The sequence below is a fragment of the Geospiza fortis genome, unplaced genomic scaffold, assembly GCF_000277835.1.
Source record: "Geospiza fortis unplaced genomic scaffold, GeoFor_1.0 scaffold138, whole genome shotgun sequence".
NCBI classification, from domain to species: Eukaryota; Metazoa; Chordata; class Aves; order Passeriformes; family Thraupidae; genus Geospiza; species Geospiza fortis.
Window position 1 is genome coordinate 1,202,389 of NW_005054307.1, and position 22,181 is coordinate 1,224,569.

A 22,181-nucleotide genomic window follows, 5' to 3' on the forward strand; every position below is an offset into this window, starting at 1 on the left:
CCCCGCGGGCTCCTGCCGACCCCCGGGCCCCGGAGAGCCGCAGACAGGCCCCGCTGCCCTCGCCTCAGGCCCTGGGCACTAGAGCTGGTCTAGTTTGCCTTGCGGTGACTCTCCGTCCCTCCCCGGCCGGTCACACCGGGAAGGGACCGAGGTGTGCCTGGGCCCCCTCACCTGGGACCAAGTCCCGGGCGGGACCTGGGCGCTTCCCCCACCCCAGCCTGGCCCTAGCGCCGCCATCCCGGGTGGCTCTCCGCCCTCCTTCCCCAGCCCTGGCCATGCTTTGAGGCTGTGCCGCATTCCTTGGCTCTTGGAGATCAGCTGTTCGAGCCTACTCAGCCTCGAAGCTCGAGGGTTTGTGCAGCTGCAGTGGCTGGTTTGGTGAGCTATGAGCCCACCGCAGCTGTTGGGGACAGTCACAGGACTGACTATCCATCAGACCTGAAAAGAGATCTATTCTGCCACTGGAGGTGGTCTTTATAATGTCCAAAGGCTTCGAAAAATGATCCACTCCTCATGATGGGATGAATGAACTCACTGATGTGCAGCACTGCATTATGCTCCACTTTTGCCCATGGGAAAACACCTTGCATCAGCGGGAAGTTTGAAAGAAAAATGTTTAAGTGATAGTTGCTGGACTGGAAGCTGATGGCTTATGTAGTGTGAAGGTGCAAGGGTAACTTTTCCATGTTTATGTTGTAGTGACACCTCAAGGAGTAATGGGTACAGATTGGAAGATGAGAAATTTAGGTTAGGTTACCGTTAGGGTGGTGAGGAGCCAGAACAGGTTTCCCCAGGAGGTTGTGGATGCCCCGACCCAGGTAGCATTTGAGGCTAGGTTAGTTAAGGCCTTGAGCAATCTGGTCTACTGGGAAGTATCCCTGCCCATGGCAGGGAGACTGGGGCTAAATGATCTTTAGGGTGTCTTCCAACCCTTAACAATCTATGATTCTATGTCGGAAGAAAGGATTAAAGTAATGGGATTTCTTAGCAGCCAGGCTTTTCCTTTCCATAAGACTGTTGAGTTCTAGGCATGTGACTGACAGTTGATATATTATTGTCAAATGTTAACATAATGTAAGTCTTGTATCTAGTGTCACTTGAAACACTACAGGTTGGAGCGGAGTGTCAAGGGGAATTCTAGATGTGTTTCAGTAACCTGTAGGAAAACAAACCTTTAGATTTTTGGAGAGAATAAATAGGAGGGATTGGAGGTTGGTAAAAGAAGTAAAATTGCCAGCATGTCCCAAAGTTCTTAACACATGGAAACTTGTACAACTTCAAAATTGGGACTCTTTTTCCATTCCCACCCAGGGAGGCTTCCCTCAGGTCACTTGTTAATTTATGAAAGAAATACTGCTTGTTTTCTTTATTTAATTTTCAACAGCAGCCAGTTGCAAAGCTAAGCACATCAGTACAAAGCATCCAATCCAAAGCTTGCCACAGCTGTAATTTCTGCCAAAATGTCATGGGAATCTACAGAGAAGAATTATATCCTCACTCAGTGTATTGGAGACCTGGAAAAGAGAACAGAGTGAGGTTTGGGAAGGAAATGTTATGCATCTAAAAAAAATCTTTATTTGTACTGCCAATAAGCTCTGAGAAAATAGCCATACTTTGAGCAGCAGTATTATATTTGTCCTGAAGATGCAAAAAATTAGGTTGATTTCTTGCTGTGCAGTTCAGCCAAGTTGATTGTGACAGTAACAACTTGGTGCTTTTGCTCAGAAGCTCAATAACCCCTGCCAGTGCTCTGTCAGGCAGAGCTTCCTGCCACCTCTGCTGAATTGGAGTGTTGATTGGTATAGATGCGTATGAGCAGCTGGAACAGATGCACTCCAAAGCTTGGGATGGCTTTCATTTTCATCTCAACACTTTTACTTCTGGCTCTGAAACTGTGAAGGATATACCTTGTTCTTACTTTGTGCATATGTAAGCACAAGCATGTAATATTGAGGAACTGTAGCTTATCATATAATCTACCCAGAAATGACAGATTTTGTGTTTAGCTTGATACCATATCTTAGTTTTGTTGTTTACCTGATGTAACTGAATGGGTCATTGACTCATTAGCCTGTAATAACTTTTGTTGAATTGGACATCTCAGCTGGTGTGATTATTTTGGAGCTTTTTTAAATCTAGAAAAGAGGTAGCAGTGTATAGACAAATACACGAGCAGTTCAAGGGTGTGCAGCTCTCGTTGCATATGCTTTTTAAAGATCAGTAGAAGAATATTTTTATGCTGTTCAGCTGAAAGTAGTGAAACTTTTAAATATCAATGTGGGAAAAATGGGCAGCTGAGACAAGAGCAGACATGAATGAAGAAGCACTGCATCCTGTTGTGTAGGATAATAACATGTAGAACATTGGCCTGCCAATAATAATCACAGATGATACTCTGAGGAAGAGGAGATGAACAAAACTAGGGAAAAAAGAAATTGTTAGTTTTAATTATCACTGCAGTGGCACTGATAGGAAGGTCAGGCCCTACCTTCAGGCTAAAATTAAAATGCCTTAGAAAACTTAAATGTCTCTTTTTCCCATTGAATTTGTTCCTGCTTTTGTTGAACTGTGCAAGGCTTTTGCAACAAGTTCCACTGATTTAGAATGGCATTCCTTGTTTTTGCTTCTATAACAACTAGCAAAGTTTTTCCTTAATTTGATTTCTTTTTGGTGTGTGTTTATTAGAATGGAACCTTTTCAATTCTTTTTCTGAGGCAGGGAGGAATCCTAGCTCTGTATGCACACATGCATGCATATTTTACTGATCTGTAGGGAGGAAAAAAACCTAAGGTAAAGATTGATTTTAAAGTAGTTGTGGTTCTTGCTGTGCTCATATTTCACCAGTTGTTGCAAGTACAATGAGTGGTTATAAAAGAGGAAAGCAGAGCTCATATCTTCACTGTCAGAATTAAAATTTTCCATAAAGGTTTCAGTCAGCTTTGTTTTCTTTATTGTAGTATCTTAAAACAGAGGGAGGTATTTTAAAATCCCCTGGGCAAGGTCCCAAAGAAGCACCTCTTTGGAAGTGTCTTGCATAGTTATTTGCCAAGTGTTTTTCTCCATTGACTGATGCATATTCACTGGCTCTACAGGTCACACAATTACAGTTTTGTTAAATGGATCTACTCTGATACTTCTTTCTGGCCAGTTGTCATTAGCTTTTTTTTTTTAAATAGCTTATGAGCAAAAATTAGTTACAGCAAATTTTATGGAGGTATCTTTTTTATCATGTCTGACTCTTAAGGAGCATTTTATTTCTGGAAAAAATTGAGCGGTTTCTGTACATGAGATCCTCCAAACTTTCTTATTCTACTGTAAAAGCTTCCTGCTTCTATTTTTATACTGTAAGAGATACATTTGTACGAATATGTTTTTTCATATATCAATAAATTCATAACAAAGCTTTTATGGAGCAAAAGGAAGTTACATTTGCATCCGGCAAATGGATTTTGTTCTTGATGCTTCTTTTTCTCATTTGGCTTTTAATAAGGTTAGCAAAAGTAATGCAATGATTTATCTTGCACCTCTGAAAGTTTCTGTGACAGTGCAAGTTCCTGTCTAACACTGCTAAAGCCATCTCAGCAGTGACTGCCTGGTTCTGGGCTTGGTTTTCTGGTCTCAGTAGGTTATATGAAGAGTTTTTAGTGGCAGTGTAAGAGTTGTAAGAGATTGAATATGGGTATTTTAGTCTTATATCAGATTTCAGCGCTGGTTTCTATGGGAGTCAAGTGGTAGAGGGTTAAATCTGGGTCACATTTTTTACCTCAGCATGCCATTTAGGTGATACAGTTTCAAAGTGGCCTTGGTTCATTTCCTCTGCAGCCTGTGTTTTGAAGGAATAGCTTAATCTGCTGCAGAGTTAATGAGCTCCCCTAGTTTCAGTTCTGGCTCAGCTACTGTTAAGTGTGCACTTCTGTTTGAAATTTACTGGAACAATACTATATTTTACTAGGCAGTAAGTCTATATGTAGGCGATGAGGAGAAGGATAGCTGCAGGAAAGAAACATATAGTCCTTTCTGCTTCACTGTTTGCTTTCTGCTAGTATTGGGGTCCTCCCAAGGCAGTGGTAAAGTGATTGTAACTGGGCATTTGGTCAGACTTGATTTTCCACTTTAGAACCACAGCCTGTGTTGTATGGAAGCAATAGACTTGTGTGTTGTTAAAGCACTTTGGAGTACAGCATTGTGATCTTTTTCATGGGTCATGCTGATTCTTTCTGAAGCTTGATCCAATATTGCAGTTATGAAATTGAAATGGTGTTTGAAATGGTGTTGTTAAACTGGATTTGAGCAGTAGACTGGAAAATCCAGTAAACTGAAATCTACGCAGAGATTGTTATTTTAGTGTGAAATGTTTCTGAAGGAAAGGATGTGGCAAATTAAGGGAGGGAAAAAGGATTCATTTATTGCCAGATTGAGTGTATACTATTTCTTTCTACTTCTTTAAAACATTTTGCAACAGTTCCATAAGCAGATCTTCAGAAGAGCTAGCAACCTGAGTGGTGCACAGCTCTCAATCATTAAATTGTAACATACTTTGCTGGATTAGTACTTTTCATGAGTTTTAGTGGGACAAACCCCAAGCTGTTCTGTATGTATTCAATCTGGAGGATACCTTTATGCTCTTATATGAATATGTTACATCCCTAAATCCCAGCTCTAATTATAGAATGTGGGTCCAGAATGAGTTTAAGGAGGACATACTCAAGTTTACAAATGTGTTTATGCAGACACAGGGTGGAGCTGTGACCGCATCCTGTCACTTTTGGTGTATTGCACCACTGGAGGCCTTGAGCCATTCCACCCCCTCTGTGCAGAGATTTATCACAGGCTGGCCAGTACTTGTGTTCTCCTCCCTGCTTCTCAGAGGATGCTGTGTGCTACCCAGTTGCCTCATAATCTGTTTCCTTTGACTCCAGAAAGGCCAATGTCAGTGCTCTTCTGACACAGTCACAGTAACTGTGCAGACTGTCCAGTTTCTGGATGCTGTGTAAGGCTACAGTCTTTCTGCAAATCGAAATGCAGAGCTCTTCTTCTCAATTAAGTGTGAAACAGCTCTTTCTGAATTTTGCTTTCTTAAATGACTGACTCTGTATTTAAAATAATAACTGAGATGAATTCAATTAGTTTGCCCTAGTTCCAAATTGAAGTCATACGGAAGTGCTGTGTTTTGTAGTTAAATATAAGAGTATGCCAGAAATCGTAGGAGAGATTTTTAAACCTTTTGATGGACCTGTGGTGAGTGACAAGTTGAAATGAAACTTGAAACCGCATGATTCCAGATTTTACTTTTGGTCAACTTCAATACTTAAAGAATGCTGAGGATATGTTGGTTTGGCTGTATTTTCTGCCTTTGCTAATAGTAAAATGAACATAAGGACAAGTATTTTTCTTTTGAAGAATGCTAATAGAACTTTATTTTAAATAGTTCTTTTATGATTAATTGAAACAGTTTTCCGTGCAGTATTATGAATTACAACCCCCACCCCCATTAATAAGGTGGAAGATGCTCTGTTGTTTCACGTAGTTCTAGGCAACTGCTTTGTAACACAGATTAATTTTGCTTTTGAAGTAAGAATGGTTCCCAGGCAATGTCTTCTCATGTGTCATTGCAGAAATCAGTACATTGAGCCTGTGTATTTCTGAACTGCGAATTTCATACTTTTATTTTTCTAACTGCAAATATTTAGTTCTTAGTACCTTCATTCTTCTTGTGTCTGCAATATGAGTTCCAGTAGCTTTACTAGTTTTAGTCAGTGTATTGTCCTTGTCTCTCTCTCTCCCTAGTTGGGTGTGTAAGCTACACATGGGTAATTTTAACATAGTAATTTTTCTTTTAATCATTGCTCATTTGATGAGTTTCTTGTCTGACATGCTAAAACACTCTTCTCCCATCTGTGGGGACACAGAAAGGGAACACAATTACTTTGTTTAATGTTCTCTATGTATTTAGAAAATAGGACACTGCAATGGATTTGAATTGTGATATATCTGTTATTTTGAATTACAGTAAGCCACATATTACTAGAATTTGTATTCCTAGATACTTTGACAGACATATGATTTCAACCTAGCTTCAGTTGTGATTTGTGTTAATCTTGTGGTCTGTGGGTCATTCACTTCCTCCCACACAACCCTTCAGTTCTAGAGCAGGACTGATGCCAACAGTAAAATCTTGGAGATCTCTAAAAATATGTTTTTGATATGTTATTATTGACTAGCACAGCTATGTTTTTACATTTTCCTAGCTTTCTACAGGAGAAACCTTTGTGTTTATAAATATATATATTTTTTTTTTCAAACATCCAGTGTAATGTTTCCTGTCAATATTAAAGTGTTACAGTTTTCATTCATTACCATTCTGTCAAATACTGCTCATGCCTGTCTTGATAGTGATCTTTGTTTCAGACTTTTTCTTGATTGTCTTATTCCCTTGTACACTGTCCTTCACTGGAACATGGAATATTCCAGGCCGCAGGATTTACCAGTTTGTTAGAAACTGATTAGAAAACTCTCCCTGTTTGATTTAGGAGTTCTATTTGAAGTTAAGAATGATGCTGGAATAAGAAATGCTTTCAAGGCTTTTGAAGAGTTATCAGAATGTGCCCCTCTCCAAAGTGGTTGGAAGCAAGTCCCTTCCCAGAACTCCAGTGTCACTGGTATAAATCTTTTGTTATAGCTCTCCTTTAAGGAGTGGAGTTCCAAAACATGGACTTGGGTATATTGAGAAGTGCTTTATTTAGCCATCTTGATTTTTTTATTGTTATGAATTTCTTTGTTTCACATATCTCCACTTTCATTTAGTCATTCATGTCTGCTTTTTCTGGTTTTGTACTGATTTTTCTAGGATAAGTTGGATATCTGACATTATTGTGGTGGTCTCTCCTGAAAATATTGAAACAATGAAGACTATCATTGAAAAATATGGCCACAAAAGAGTTACAGTAGTGGAAGGTGGAATAACCCGTCACCGGTCAATATTCAATGGACTGAAAGTGTTTGCAGAGAATGAATTTTCCAGCCATTTGCTTCAGAAGCCAGAAGTAGTGATTATCCATGATGCTGTGAGGCCTTTTGTTGAAGAAGATATTGTTTCAAAAGTGGTTATGGCTGCTAAAGAACATGGGGTATGTACCATACAGCAATGGAACTCTCTAATGTGCTTTATACTGTACAGCTTAAAATCATGATTGATAAATCAGGAATTTTCTAGTGATTTTATTAATGTGTGATGAGTTTTTTTTTGAAAGTAGAACAGATCCAGATTCCCTATTATGCAGAGAGGTCAGGTGGGGGAGGTTGACATTTTTAAATGCTGCAGGTATTATTTGGTACAGGGAATAATTGTTGCCATGGAGACTGTCAGTAAGCAATTGAATCAATCAGCAATTTGTTAGTTGAAAGGTAGGTTATGTAATGATAGTTTACCCCTTTTTCCATGCAGAATTATCTCTAAATGCTAAAGCGGTTCTGTTAGTGTTTACTAATAGTAGCCAAAGAGTGTGTGTACTGCATTGGTTGACTTGCAGTACTTCTGCAGACTTTGTGCTTTCATCTCAAGCTTGTATGCAAATCCTGAATAAACAGCAAAAGAGCTGTCTCTGTATTAATGCTAAATTGTTCTAGAACGTGTAAGCATTGCAGACTGCTGGAAAACAGAGTATGTAGGAAGCCTCCAGCTGTAGATTGGATAGTCTCCTGTTTAACACTGCATCTGAGGACTGGGATTACTCGCAGAAACCAAAAAAATTTCTGACAAAGTAAGATATATGAAGGAGAAGAGCTGGTAAGAAGCTGTGTTATGCAAAGAGATAGGAGAGGTATGCACTAGCAACAAGAGGAACTGTTAGATGAACTGCCCAAGTCAGAGATGTAAGAAATCATGACTTAGCCACAGACTTGTTTGCAAAATTTAATTGTCTTTAATTTGTTCCTGAATTCTCCATTAATGAGATGCATAATGCTTCCCTGCTTCAAGGACATGGTTTGAGGTAGAAGTCATTAGTGACAGCAGATTGTTTGGGTACTAGAAAACTAGGAAAATGTACCACTGCTTGTCTTCTCCAGAAAATGTGGTAAAAAATAGTTGGCAGGTGGTTCACAACTTGGACAGTGGAATAATGAGTCCAGAGAATGAACTGCGGTGTTTCCTTAGTGCTCCTACACCTTCATAGTGTAGAAGAGGAATATATAGCTTGTTAAAATATTTATTATTGATGCCTTAAGTATCTTTATGAAAATCAAATTACATCAAGTCTCTCAGAATATTGTGTCGCAAATCTAATATATTGAGCCTCTCCTTAGTAGGCCTGTGGTTTTTTAGATAGACTTGATAAGAAATGGCAATAAAAGAGAAACTCTGCGCTGTAGTTTTCAGTGATCTAGAACATAGATTTCCAGTAATTAAAACTTAAATTCTGTTAGAATTTTAAAAAGATTTTTGACCTTTCTCGAATAGCAAACAATAGCATTTCAGAATTGATTCTCTGTCAAAGACTTCAAATTAAATCCTCTTTGTAAATCAGTTTTAAATGTAATTGTTTGAGTGTGGTAGAAGAATGCAGTTAATTGTACTGGTTTTGGCTTGAAATGAGAATAACTTTTCTGAATGTGTTTGTGTTGTCTTTGCATGTTAAGGTATATCATATCTCATTTGAATTTAACTTGTTCAATTTTTCTTGAAAGTTTTGTGAATTTAGTATAATATTTACTCCTGGTTTTCTTTTTAATTGAATGTAAGGTATTTAAAGTAAAAAAGTAGGGGGAACCAAGGCAGTCTCCATGGACCTTCTCAAGTCAATATTCTAGTTTTTCTGAACTTCTGACCAGTAAATATTTCCTAACCTGGATCACTGAAGTGTCATTTGATCTCAAGAGGTGATTGTGTACATGTATAAGGGTCTATTCCATTGCATAACATTTGACTGAAATGTGTGTGGTGGCTTTCTGTTTTGGCTGAGATCCCTTGCCTTCAGCGAGGCTGGGCCATCAGAGAGATGTGTGCTCAAAGTCTCTAAAAGCTGCCTGCTATTGATATTATGTGACAAAGTAGTTGAATTAAGGAACACAAGGAGAATTTCATTTTATGTGACAAGTTGGAAAACGACCTTCCCAGAGACAGGTGGCTATTTCCACTTGAGAACTGCAGAATTCTGAGGAACTAAATGGAAAGCTGTGACTTTCTCAAAACTGGTGTGCATGTTTTTGAATATCAGAAAAAAATTGATCGAGAGCAGCTATCATGTTTAGTTCTTCCTGTGGTCAAATTCTTTGCATATCTAAAAGGATGTCAGTTCTTCAATCTTTCAGTACAAAAAGTAATTACTTCCTCTTGCATTATGTAGAAAGGTACAAAATCTGGCAGAAACATCACATTAAATGACTTATGTTAATAGGGGTAATGCTGTATTGTTATATGTCTGCATACCATATAGATAACATAATTATGAGAAGCTTTAATGTTCTTTAAAATGGCAATTGATCAAGTAAGTTATTCGCTTCTAGCTGCCAATTGTCAGACAAATAAACTGCTTTATTACACTTACTAATCGGTTTGTTATTTGCCTGTGGGAATAAAAATGTGTACCTTAACCAGAACTAATAAATTATGCCTTAAACCCCCAAACAACTCCTTGATTATGTCAAAATATTACTTTGTAAGCAATTAAATTCCATTTATGTTTTTGGGGTAATTTTGCAATTAAAATTATATGTTTCTAGAAACAAATTCTTTGCAGCCAGTAAAAGTTGGGAAAAGTGGAAGCTTCAGAAGGCATCAGTCCAAAGCCTCTAGCAGTATCTCATTGCCAACATTGCATTTTAAACAAAACTAAAATGAAAAATGCTTACATGAAAAAGAAATCAGGAAGGTGGGGGGGAACTTGTCAGTTCTGCTATTGAGAGTTTACAAAAAGTAGGCACATCCAAAGACTTTTTTTTTTCTCTGGTTAACATAAACTAGATTTGAAAATACAATATGTTATGTTGAAAGGACTAAGTTAAAATGGCATTCTTAAAAGCTGGTTTCTGGAAGCTGTCTAACATCATTACTTTATTCTGAGCTTTAGCAATGACCTGAGCAAAGCTTACATGCCAATACAGCTGTGCAGTGCTACTCAGTCTCATGGACTCCTACTCAGAGGCAGTTGGTGAAGGTAATACCCCCAGACAGAAAACACTATGTATTGTGCTCAGTCTGTTCCTCACTCTTACTGTAGCAGAAGGCTGGAGCAGAAAACATGGACCCTTGTGGATCCTGTTTCACCCCCTGAATTTGCTATCTATGGTTGCTGAGTTACATTAGCAAAACATAGTGGGTGGCAAACCAAAAACCACCTCTTTTTCTTCACTGACAGTAAAGGAAGATTTGGGTGGATAAATAAGATTATCTGGTGTAGTGCACTTGAATGGGGACAGAATGCTGGAGTGGTTTTGCCCCCTCTGACCTTTCTTTGCACTTTTGCTCTTACATCTTTTTGTTTTCTTATCTCCTATGGATTTGCCATATATAGAATATTTTTACACGTGGTCTTTGTCCTCTTTGTTATATTCAAAGACTGATTTTAGCCAGCTGCAAAGGCTGCGTCAGTGACAAGATTGTTTTTGATTCATATTTATACACTGGGTCATCTGAAGTTACCCTGTGTTCTCAGAAGTTCTGCTTTCATTGTATGCTTAGTGCTTTGCAGTGCTCTCACTGTCCTATCAGACCCCTGTGCAAAAACAGAATTAAGAACTGATGACATACTACTATTACCATCTTGACATCAATGGAATGAGTTTTGTACTTTAGGAGAGTGACTAACATCAGTGTAAAAATAATTATTAATGAATTGTAGGGGTGTTACTCATCAATTTAAGAATAAAATAGCATTTAAAGACCTACATGCTCTTAGCCTACTGAAACACATGGAGGACAGGAAGGGGATTAGAGAATGCCATTATGGCTTTACCAAGGGCAAGTCCTAGTCCCCCAGCTTAGTGGCCTTCCATGATGGAGTGACTACATCAGTGGCACAAGGAAGAGCTATGGATGTTGCCTCTCTGGTCTTCTCTAAGGCCTTTGACACAGTCGTCCACAATCTCCTTCTCTTAAAATTGGAGAATGATTTGATGGGCGGACTGTTCAGTGGAGGAGGAATTGGTTGGATGGCTGCATTCAGAGAGTAATGGTTAACGCCTCAATGTCTAGCTCTAGATGAGTGACAAGTGGTGTCCCTGGGGGTTCCTGCTGGGACCAGTACTCTTACATACCTTCATCATTGATGCAGACACATTGGCATCAGATGCACCCTGAGCAAATGGATAGATGACACCAAGGTGAGTGGTGTGGTTGATATGCCTGAGGGGTGGATGTCATGCACAGGGACCTGGACAAGCTCAACAGTGGTCCTGTGTGAACATTGAGGTTCAACATGGCCAAGTGCCAGCTCCTGATCAGTAAAGGCTGAGGAATGAAAGGACTGAGGGGACATTTCATAAAAGTGGGTACTTGTGCATGAAAAGCTGGTCATGAGCTGACAGTATGCACTTACAGCCAGAAAGCCTCCTGTGTTCTGGGCCAGGAGAGTTGTGGCCAGCAGGTCCAGGGAGGTGTTTATGTGCCTCTACTCAACTTTCATGGGAACCCATCTGGTGTACTGCATCTGGCACTGGGGCTATCAGCCCAAGAAAGATGTGGACCTATTGGAGCAGGTCCACCAGAGGGCCACAGAAATGATCAGATAGATTGATCTCCTACAATGAAAGGCTGAGAGACTTAGGGTTGATTAGCCTGGACAAAAGAGCTCCAGAGAGACCTTATTGTGGCCTCTGAGTACTTGAAGGGGGCTTATATGAAAGGTGGTGACAAACTGTGTAGCAGGGTCTGTTGAAATAGGACAAGTGGTAATTATTTTAAACTAAAAAAGAGTAGATTCAGACTAGATAGAGACAAATATTTTTTTGCAGGGAGGTGGTGAAACACAGGAAGAGTTTTCCTAAAGAGATGACAGATGCCCCGTCCCTTGAAACAGTCCAAGTCCAGCTGAACAAGGCTGAGCAACCTGATCTCACTCACAGTTTAAGACATCTGTGCTCATTGCAGCAGGGTTGGACTACATGACCCTTGAAGGCTCCTTGCAAGACAAACTATTTTATGATTCTACATTATTGTAAAGATCAGGAGTTCCTTAGCAGCCCTGAATGTGTGAAGAAATGAAGTGTGGTTTTGCTGCTGTACAAAAAACAGGTATACAATGCCTGTAATGGATAACTATTGAAAGCATAGTGATGTTTCCATAGCTTATGGCATTTTTGGTCCCATAGAAATTAAAACCTTCTCAGACGAGTTGTTAATTGTTTTCCTTGTTGAATGGAGAACTAATGCATTGTTAGTAAATACTTGTAGTCTTAGTCCTACCAAGATGTAATGTTTGATGGTGGGAGGGCATTGGTAGGGGAAAAACATCTCTGTCATTTCCCAGTTTCAATTTAAGTGCTTTAGATAATTAATCACATTTATTACAAAGGATGCGACTCACCCAACTGAAATACATAAATCATAGGCAGAAACTCAAATTACAGTCTCCCTTTTTTCTTGGCATCATTTGTGTGTTGTACTAATAGAACCAGCCTAGTACTAACACAACCAGTATTTCTAAAAGTTGGCTTAATCCACCACTTTTTAGTTTCTGGAAGTCTATGCACATTTTTTTTTTTAATGGGGTTAGTTTATTCTGAAAATAAATTCTGAGCATAGTTTCCTGTACTTAAGTGGTTGTTTGGGTCATTTTTTTTGTAATGTCTATAAAATGTACCCCCTTTAAATTTAGAGAAACAACATATATGGTACTGCTGTTTATTTGAGGCTGGTTAAAATCTGTATGCTTTATCTGAGAAAACAATATTACATTTGGGAAATGAAGCAGCCTTTAGCAAAGATAAGTCTATTTAGCACTCAGATTTCCCCTTCCTGCAGCAGATAAAAGGTTTAAAGAATAGTTTCTTAAAATAAGGGAAATCTTATCTTGTCCAGCATCTGTGAGAACCTGAATAAGGGCCCTGGATCATTTTAGCAACTCCTACACGCCAAGATGTGGAAGATGTTCTTAGCTATACTTCTCTTACTAAGATTAGGCATGTAAATGTTACTCCTTTTCACCAAATATTGCATTGAAAAGAAAGATTATCTTGAGTTTTGAAGCAGATATGTTCTCAGCTGCATTATGGCTGAGTTTGTAATCTAGGTGGTTGTGGCAAGGACAACACCAGCCCTGCAGGTTAGGTGGAGCTTCTGAAAGCCAACTTGGCCTGTTTCATATGCTGTAATAGTTTGCTGGACTGGTTCTGTGCTTATCCTCCTGTTTCCAAGAAGTCAGTGGGCTGTAGTACAGAAAGAACTAAAATTGCCTTGAGGAGCCCTGGAGCATGTAGGAGAGAATTTGTGAGGTATCAAATCCACACATACATATATTAAAGTCACTATTTGAGCCAAATTGACATGGCAAGGTGTAGTAATAGATCCATATTATAAGGCCCTTGGTAACAGAAAGTGTTAGATGAAGCCTGCATAAAGAGGTGATTTGAAATTTTGAATTTAGTGGATTGTAAGGGAAAGAAACTTGAATCCAAGGTTTGCTGCAAGGAGAGGCACAAGAAGTTCTAAGAGAAGCAGCTGAGCAAGTTCATGAGGCAAAGACATTTGATAAGCATGTGCAGAGTTGCTGAGGGCACTGTGTGACCACAAACTTTAGTGCCCGTGGGGTTTGGTTGCTCAGGACTGTATGCGTGGGAAAAGAGTTGTTAATTAAACATTGCAGTTTTGCATTTGGTTGATTAAATTGTGCAAGAGTCTTCCTACAACATGTTGAGCTTTTTTTTCTTCTACGTAAAATGATGCAAATCATGTGTTAAATGATATGCAGTGGATCAGTATCCTTCACATAATGATGTTGATTTTGTAATGATGCACGCTGTCTGGAGGTAAAATACCTTCTTAAAGTATAAACTCCCTAAAAAAAATTTTAACTCCTGTGGCAGTTGCATCAAGATTTCTGCTCCACTGAATATAAGTGCTAACTTGTCCTTATATTGCAGAGTGCATGCTCACTGATTGCTTTTAGCAATGTAAATCAGTATTTGGGATATGAAAGATATCTTGCTGACTGTAAGTTGTGCTTCATTACTTGTTAAGTGCAAGGTAATACTGTGCAGTCAAAATAAAATAAACAGTCTTGTTAATTTTAGTGGCAAAATTATTGAATTTGTGTTTCATTAATTTTTAGAGCATATGTTTTGTTTAAGTTTTGCCACCTAGATTTGCAGTATAGCACAAGTTAAGACAATAAAGTGCTGGTAGCTTATCTTATTGTCAGTTATGTTGAATGAATGCCAAAATGTAAAGCTGTAAGTATGATTTAAAATGCTTCAAAAAATATTGAAAACTGATGGAAGGTTACTGGCCATGTGATTTGCTTTGAAATATTTGAATTGCTTAGGCCGAATTATACATCTTATGGAATCCATTGTGATTGTGTTTAATGTACAACTATTGCTGACAACTGAAAAGAATAAATAGGTCACAAGAATCTTGAAACTCTGCACTATCATGTGCTGCTCTTTAGGTGAGGGATGCCATGTGTGGTGGATATCATATACTTAATATAAATTGTTAGTAACGTTATAGAGACTCTATGCCAAACTTTAAAATATTAAAAAAAAATTATCTAGAAGAAAAAACACTTATTAAGTGAGAGCATGTTGTTAAACATTTTCAGTTAATGCACTGTGACTAAAAGAAAAAATTAAATATGTTGACTAAGGCAGTAAGACCTTTTTTTGGCTAATAATGTGACAAAAAGTATTTTATGTAATGTACTGTGCTATTGTATCAATGGAAAACACTAACTTCCTTGACCATTCTTGGATTCTCACAAGGAATGCACAGATAAAGAATGCACTAGAAGAAATGCTATGTAATTTGTATGACACATTAAAAATGTATCTATTGGTTTAATCCTGTGAACTTTTGTATTTTATGCTTTATTGTTTTAAAAATTTGTCAGTAATTCATGATACAAGAACAACATAAATGACATTCTTATGACTTACTTTCAGTCTGTTTAAAAAAAAATCCAATTTTGATATGAAATCAAATGTTCACATAACTGTTGCATCATTGTTTGCAGCACCACTCTTCCCTTTTCCTTAGTGCATATGTACTTAGTTTTCTTCTTTTCCACTTATGGTACATTTTTGAGCTTGTTTTCAGTGCTGTGTGTTGAAAAATTGTAGCCTGTTATACACTAGTTCTGCTTCTTTCCTCTGCTTTAAATATCTATAATATTTAAAAAAAAAATTATGTATTCCTATTATTCTGTCTTTTTGAGGGGAATATTTTCTATTTTCTCTGATAAATCTTATTTGTTCCACAGAATAACATTTAGAATTTAGCATGTGGTTGATCAGGCCAAAACAATATTTACTGATGCTTAGAAGTAAATGCTTTAAATACAAAAGAACAGAAATTATGTAAAGTAAAAAAGAACATGTGCAATCCTAATCTTTGAGCAACAGTTGCTGTTATCTTTCTTAGTTTGCTCTAGCTAATTGGGGCTCTGACATGTCTTGATGTACATGTGCTGTCACCAATTACTCAGATGTATATTCTGATAAAGGTGACCTCATTAGAAGAAATATTTTCTTCTTCTAAACAGTGTCATAAATATACATTACATTTGTTTAAGGCATCCTATGTCTTTGAAGTCATTTCAATGTACAACATAGTGTCAGCTCATTAACATTGGATCAAAGTGTATATTAAATTTCTGATTAAACATCCCCTCTCTTTCAGCTAGGAATAAACACAATTATAACTTCTTCCTTCCTGGTGTTGGTTTAAGATTAACATGTGCCCAATTTTAGTGAGTTTGACTGTTGCTTTTAGCCAGCTGGGTAAACAGACTTTAAGGAAATTAGGTGAAGTTTAGCATACAAGCCTTTTTTTCCTAGTGTTCAAAACTCCTTACATGTGTTCTAATTAACCTTCTTGTTGTCTGGCTGATGATTTGGTTTAATATCTGTGTAAGACTAGGCTTGTTTAACATTTCAACCAGTTCTGTCCTTGGGCAATTAAAAGCTGCCAGTGCAAATGTGTCAAGTTAGCTGTAATTGCACTGGCTGGTGATACTGCCTACATAAAGGAAATTCTAGTGCTCACAAATGAGACTCAAACATGCCATAGCCATAAGGATTATGAATTTTGTCTTTTGGTTTTTTCTTTTCCCCAACAAAATTCAAAATAAGTTAATTTAAGAATTACTCTTTCTGTTAAAGAAGATACCCTTGCAGAAAGAAGGTAATCGTTTTTCTTCAGACTTAATTTCTAATGGATACACAGCCCAGGTTGCAGATTGTGCTTGTTTGTCAGTAGAAGGAATCCTGGCCCCACCACAGCACAGTCACCTAAGTTATGTCTATGCTACATGGGAGAGTCTGGGTGTGAGTGTGGGTGAAAGTATGCTATGCCCTGGACTCAAATTTATGTTTCTGCATGCTAATGAGAGCACCACTACCTTTATTGTGGTGCACTGTTCTTCACTGAGTCATCTTGCTTGTCCTGTAGTCCTGACTGACTCCATGCTGTATCTGGTCCTTCAAGAGAAGCGTACAGCTGGCTTGGGGGGTCTTTTGGACACAACATTTCCAGAATGAGTTATGGGGCCAGATGGTGACAGGTTTGAGTTGAAACCATGCAACCAAGCTGCTGCCTTGCCTTGCTATCCAGAAAGTAGGTGGGTTCTGGCTGCAGAATGAGGTTATGAACTCTGAGGACTATGTGCAGGCTTGTATTAGTTCAGTTTGGAAGCTTGGCTAGTTTGGGCTTGAACAAGTGTTCACATCTAAGTTTAGAAAACTTTGCTCGCGTGGTTGAGCAGTTGTTTTCAACTGCACTTCTGTATAGGCGTGGTGGTTTATGGCTTGTGTCATGACTTTGTTTCTGCCTCCATCTTGTCCCTTGAAATAGAGTTGTTTTGCTAGGATTTCTATAGATTGGAAGAGGAAATACCCTAAATCTTCCATCTCTGCACTGGAATCATAAAACTTCTCATAGATTAAGAATTTTGATTATAGGAAAAAAAAGATGTAGCCCTAGATAAGAGCTGGATACAAAATACAGAAAATGAAAAGCGAAAAAAAGAAACGTAAGAAGATAAGGTTAAAATATGGTATTTTAATGATATACCTTAAATGTTTATTAGAAGTAATTCTCTAATTGCTTTATTTTACAAAAAAAGGTTATATGCCTTTGTTTTATTAGATATAGAAGGAATCTGAAAAGAACATCCTCTTAAATATGTGAAATATTTTAATCTTATAATTAACTTTTTGAATTTTGCTTTGAAGGTTCTATTTGAAAAATTTGAAATTGGAAATCTTTCAGTAGAGACAATTCTTCTAACTTAAATGGTAATTACTGAGTGTGTCTGAAGTATGTTGATTACTGTAGATACAATTAGTTTGAATGCAAATGTCTGAATAGAAGTGCAGGTTCCTACCTGTTTCATGTATCAGAGATACTGTGTTTATTTCTGTATTTTTTTTCATACTGTAGATGGCTATGAATGCCCTTCCTGGAAAGTAGTTTGATCTCTGTAAAAGAATACTCTCCCTGTAGTAACATGTGGAAACAGTTTGATGGAAAAAAATGAGAAGAAATTAATCATAGTTATTCTGAGCTTCTTTTGCTGGTTCATTGCCAGACCTAATTTAGACTGAAATCCTTATGAGATGGTAGTGTTTGGAAACATATAAACAGTCTTTCACCCAACAAAAACCATTCCAGGACATATTTGTAAACTGTTAGATACCTAGCTTGTCTAAATTAACATTGATTGTTATTGTTACGTAGTTCACCAGTGTCCTAATGCAATCCTTGTCTTCACGGCAAAGCAAGATAAAATTGCTCGTATGTTTACCAAGTTCACAGTTTTAAAACTGACTTTAATGGTGTTCCAAGATGGATATCGTTGCCCTGCTAAGTGTGACAAGCCCCACCATCTCTAGCATACAGTTTCAAAGAAGTTAGCTGCTTTGAAATTATGAAAATGTATTTCTAATGTACTTCTATTTTCAGTGTATATATGCAAGCCAAATTTATTTTCTGAGGCAGGGTGGCTAAATTATTTGTGAGTCTTGCTTCAGTTCTGTTATGCTTGTCAGAGTTGAAAACAAGTCTGAATAAAGAATTAAAATTTATAAATATGAATATTGAGAAAACATGTAAAAGCTTAAGAATAGGAACATTCTTTTAAACTTAGCACTCAAAGGCTTGTTTTTCTATGTCTCAGGCCTATTCCTAAGTAATATTAAAATATTGAATTGTTAGTTGGGATGATTTAAATATTAATGAAATAAAACATAAAATATACACTTACTTAATGCTACTAGACAGCTGAGAAGATAGCGTAGGGAAAATTAATTTCAGGGTGGGCAGAGGCTATGAATGAAGAAAAGTATTGTTGGTGTAATTAAAAAGTGAAAAGAAGTCATGTTAGAGAGATGGAAGGCTTTGCTCATTTATGACTGGACTCTGTAAAGTTGTAAGCTGTCATTCCCACTCTTGAAGTTGAGGGTTCCAGGCTGGCTGTGTGAGTGGACTTTGTGGGTCTGTGTTAGTACTTGGGGCTTACTGGGGACAAGGTAAGTATGCCAAAGACATTGCATACTTTTGTTTTAGTAGGCCAGAGTGGAGGATCTGTTGTTGTCTGGAGTTGTTACCACACTGTTCTAAAACAAAAGGAATTGTAGTTCTGACATTTTTTGTAAGGATTTTGTGCCACTACAACTTTTTTTTTTATTCCTAGTCCATGTCATTCAACTTGTTGAGATTTGCAGCTATTTACCATTGTTCTGTTTCAGCGCTGACTACCCAAAATGACCAAATCAGTGATGTGTGTTGGTTTTCATGCTCTTTGGGAGCTTTTGGCTCTATGATAACTTGTTCTTGGTGTGTTGTGCTGTAAGTGGGGAGTGTTGGTCCCTGGTGAATACTGCGCTGTGTTTTGGATATCTGTAAACTGGATAATTTGTTGCTTGTGATAAAAGTTCCATCTCCCTCCCTAATCCTTATGAAAATTTTAATGGGTTCTGTTTGGATTTTACTACCCAATATAACCTTATTATAAATAAAATGAGGATTTTAATTATTTATGAATTTTCAGTCAAAGTAAGCTGTACTGCGTTATGTTAGCCAAATTGTTATGTTGTGTGTCAGCTTCTGTGATCTAAAAATTCGTATTTAATTTTGTAATAAAAGATGTCATTAATACTTTTTGGATTCAGCAGTCCTTGAACTGATTGTGCTGTGTGAACTTAAAGCTCACCCTGGTTATGGATTCACTGAATACACACATCTAAACAACATCTTGTTAGAGTGGAAGTATGATAAACTGAGAACAATATGTTACTGTTTAGTGAAAAGGTGGGTTAGTACACCTTGGATCCACTAGAAACACTTGTGGTGCCTTGTTATACTGACCTTCCTCATGCACTTAATTCTCTACCTTTTTTCAGTCACCATTGAATCTTTAATTCTTGAATGCATGTTATGGTTTAGGCAATTATGCAAAAAAATTAACACAAGACTCAGAACCTTTTTATAAATGTTTTTTATTTGTGCAGTTTAAAATGAGTCATAAGAGACGCCTGTTGTTTCTAAAAGCATCTGGAAGTGGGTTCAGTTTCACCAGATCAATGGATGAGCTTGCCTCTGAGGGACAGAAGTCTGTCCCTTCCCCTGAAATTGATAGAATTCTGCATTCTTAGGACATTTTAGCATGGCTTTAAGGAAGTTATAGTTTAGAAGGTTGTTTTTTCTTCCAATATTTTATTTGCAAAAGAAAAATAACCAGTTAGTGGTATTTGTTTCAATGTCTGTTATGCTATGAAACAGTATTTTAAGAGCTTGGTCACTCATATTTAGATACTTTAACTGATTTATTTAACAAAACATGCAAAAATGAGGAAAAGAAATGCATTTCCTGGACATGCCAAGGTTAGTACTTGAATGTGTTTGAAGTAGGGTGGCTTGAAGGTTGTAAAGTGGACATTTAAAGAAATCCAGTTTAACTATCCACTTCACCTTCAGGAAGGGCATGTGATGCATTTTTGATAGGATTTTGAAAGCAAACCTACTTGAGGTCTGGCTTAAAATTATTAGAAATTGGAAGACAAGTACTCTTGAGGAGGGAAATGTCAGTATAAGACCCAGGCACTTGCTTTAGACTCACAGGATTTGTATTTTGTGCTATGGTAATTCAAAGTGCAAAAAAGACTTTTAGAACTACAGTGACTTTAGCAAGTACTTATAATATTAAATGAGGATAGGTTTTCTTTGTTTTGTTAATTTTTAAGTTCATGTCCGAACTCAAGTCCTCATCTGAGAGCCAGGCCAAATACTTGTGCATTCTTGACATAAAGAGCAAGTCAATACTTCTGAAATTAGAACAAATAAAATTCAAATACTTGAAGCTCAATATATCCTCTCTTTTGCTAATATGGAAATAATTTTTTATTTCCATAAATAGGCATTGAAAAAGCAGTTGAACCTGGTTTATAACTGCAAAACCCAACATGGGAATCCTTTGCAAAGATTAAAATGCTTGCTGTTGTAACTGAATCGATGTGGACTAGCTGAATGATTGTGTTCTTCACTTACACCCCACAATTATCAGGGACAAAAGTCCCTTTAGCTACAATACTGCCTTATTGTAATATTGTCCCTACTGTGCCCTAATATTTAAGTTTCTGAATGAAAAAATGTAGTTTATAGCCCTGCCTTAAATTCCTAAATTCCCCATTCAGTTCATTGCAAGGCTGCTAGGTGGAATTCGGAAAGGCTTTGTGCTTTTCAGAGTGGGGGGAAGGTTTGTGCTAACCAGAAAGAAGTACTGCAGAATGAGCCATACATCTTAAAAGCACGCTCCTCTTTGACCTGTATATAAGACAAAACTCACAGCTCAATTCTTTTGATTTCCCATGCCAAATGTTATGCCTAGACCATGAATGAAGATGCAATAAGCCAGTTTTGGAAGCAGAAGCATGAGTGGTGAGGTCTGTGTAAGCCAGCATGGGTTTGGCAGCTCTGTTGGCTTATACCAGCTCAGGGGTGTTGCCAGCAGTACTGCAGATGCAAAGTTTCCTGTGTTTGGGACTCAGCTCTCTTGTGCCTTATGAAAACAGTGCAGGGCCACAGGCCAGTGTTTTCGCTTGCTTGGTCCCAATTTCACACAGTCTGAAAGTGGCCTTAGGAATTAATGTAATTTATGTGTCAGTGAGGTGGCAAATGCAGCCCTGTGGTGGGTCACATCATCTGGTTGAGAGACCTCGTGTGTGTTTGTGAATCAGAGAAAGGTCCTGTGGAAAGCGAGCCAGTAGTGAACAAGACAGAATCAGTTTCTGTATCTTGTCTCTGGATTTTAAGGTTTTGACTCAGTGCTGCAACTTACTAAGTATGCTCAAGCTCAGCTTCTGGGGTTTTGGACTGCAGTTCCTTATCATCTGAAGCTTTTCTGAGCAGTTGAAACTTCTTGGCTTTGCTAAGTACCAGAGCTCTCCATTCTGCTTTCAGTCACGGACTGAGTTGTCCTTTTCTGGAGTAAAAATTAGGGCTTTCTTTTTAAATCAAATGACTACTTATTATCCTCTTTCTGCATACACAGAATTTCTCTCCTTTGCATGATCAGAAGTCAGCCATGAATCTTATTCTTTGTATTAAATTTCATGTTTTCAATCAGTGTCAGGTATAGTCGGAGTGGACCTGCTGCAGGGGGAAAAACTCACCCTGCTGCGCTGGACTCAGTTATGGGGTATTGTAAAATAAAACTCTAGTTGTTTAAAAAATGCACTTGTTAAATGTTAAGTGCCGTGAAGCTTTCAATTACTTGAGAAGTTAATTGCAGAGTTTTAAAAAAATATTGCATTTGGATTTAGTAGAAATTAGGTCATTCTGAATTGTTTGGAAGAGCTAGGCCTCAGCAGAGCAGGAGTTGTGGTTCAGTATTGTCACAAAGATACCAATACAGATATTCATAATTTTTTATTGTGCAATAAACCAGATGGCAAGAAAACAATGTGTTTCAGAGTTCTTTTAAGAACATAATTCGGAGTATTCAATTTTATTTAGAATTGCAGTTTGGTTT

The 22,181-nt window shown here is 37.7% G+C and overlaps 1 protein-coding gene across 1 annotated transcript in view; it reads left to right on the forward strand.

Moving 5' to 3' along the window:
- Positions 1–1,511: 1,511 nt before the first annotated feature.
- Positions 1,512–22,181, forward strand: part of CRPPA (CDP-L-ribitol pyrophosphorylase A) — a 104,610-nt gene continuing 83,940 nt past the window's right edge. Inside the window, exons 1-2 of the mRNA XM_031066814.1 lie at positions 1,512–1,531; positions 6,848–7,127. Of these exons, the coding sequence (XP_030922674.1) occupies positions 6,903–7,127 (225 nt within the window). The 5' untranslated portion in view covers positions 1,512–1,531; positions 6,848–6,902. The remainder of the gene's footprint in view (positions 1,532–6,847; positions 7,128–22,181) is intronic.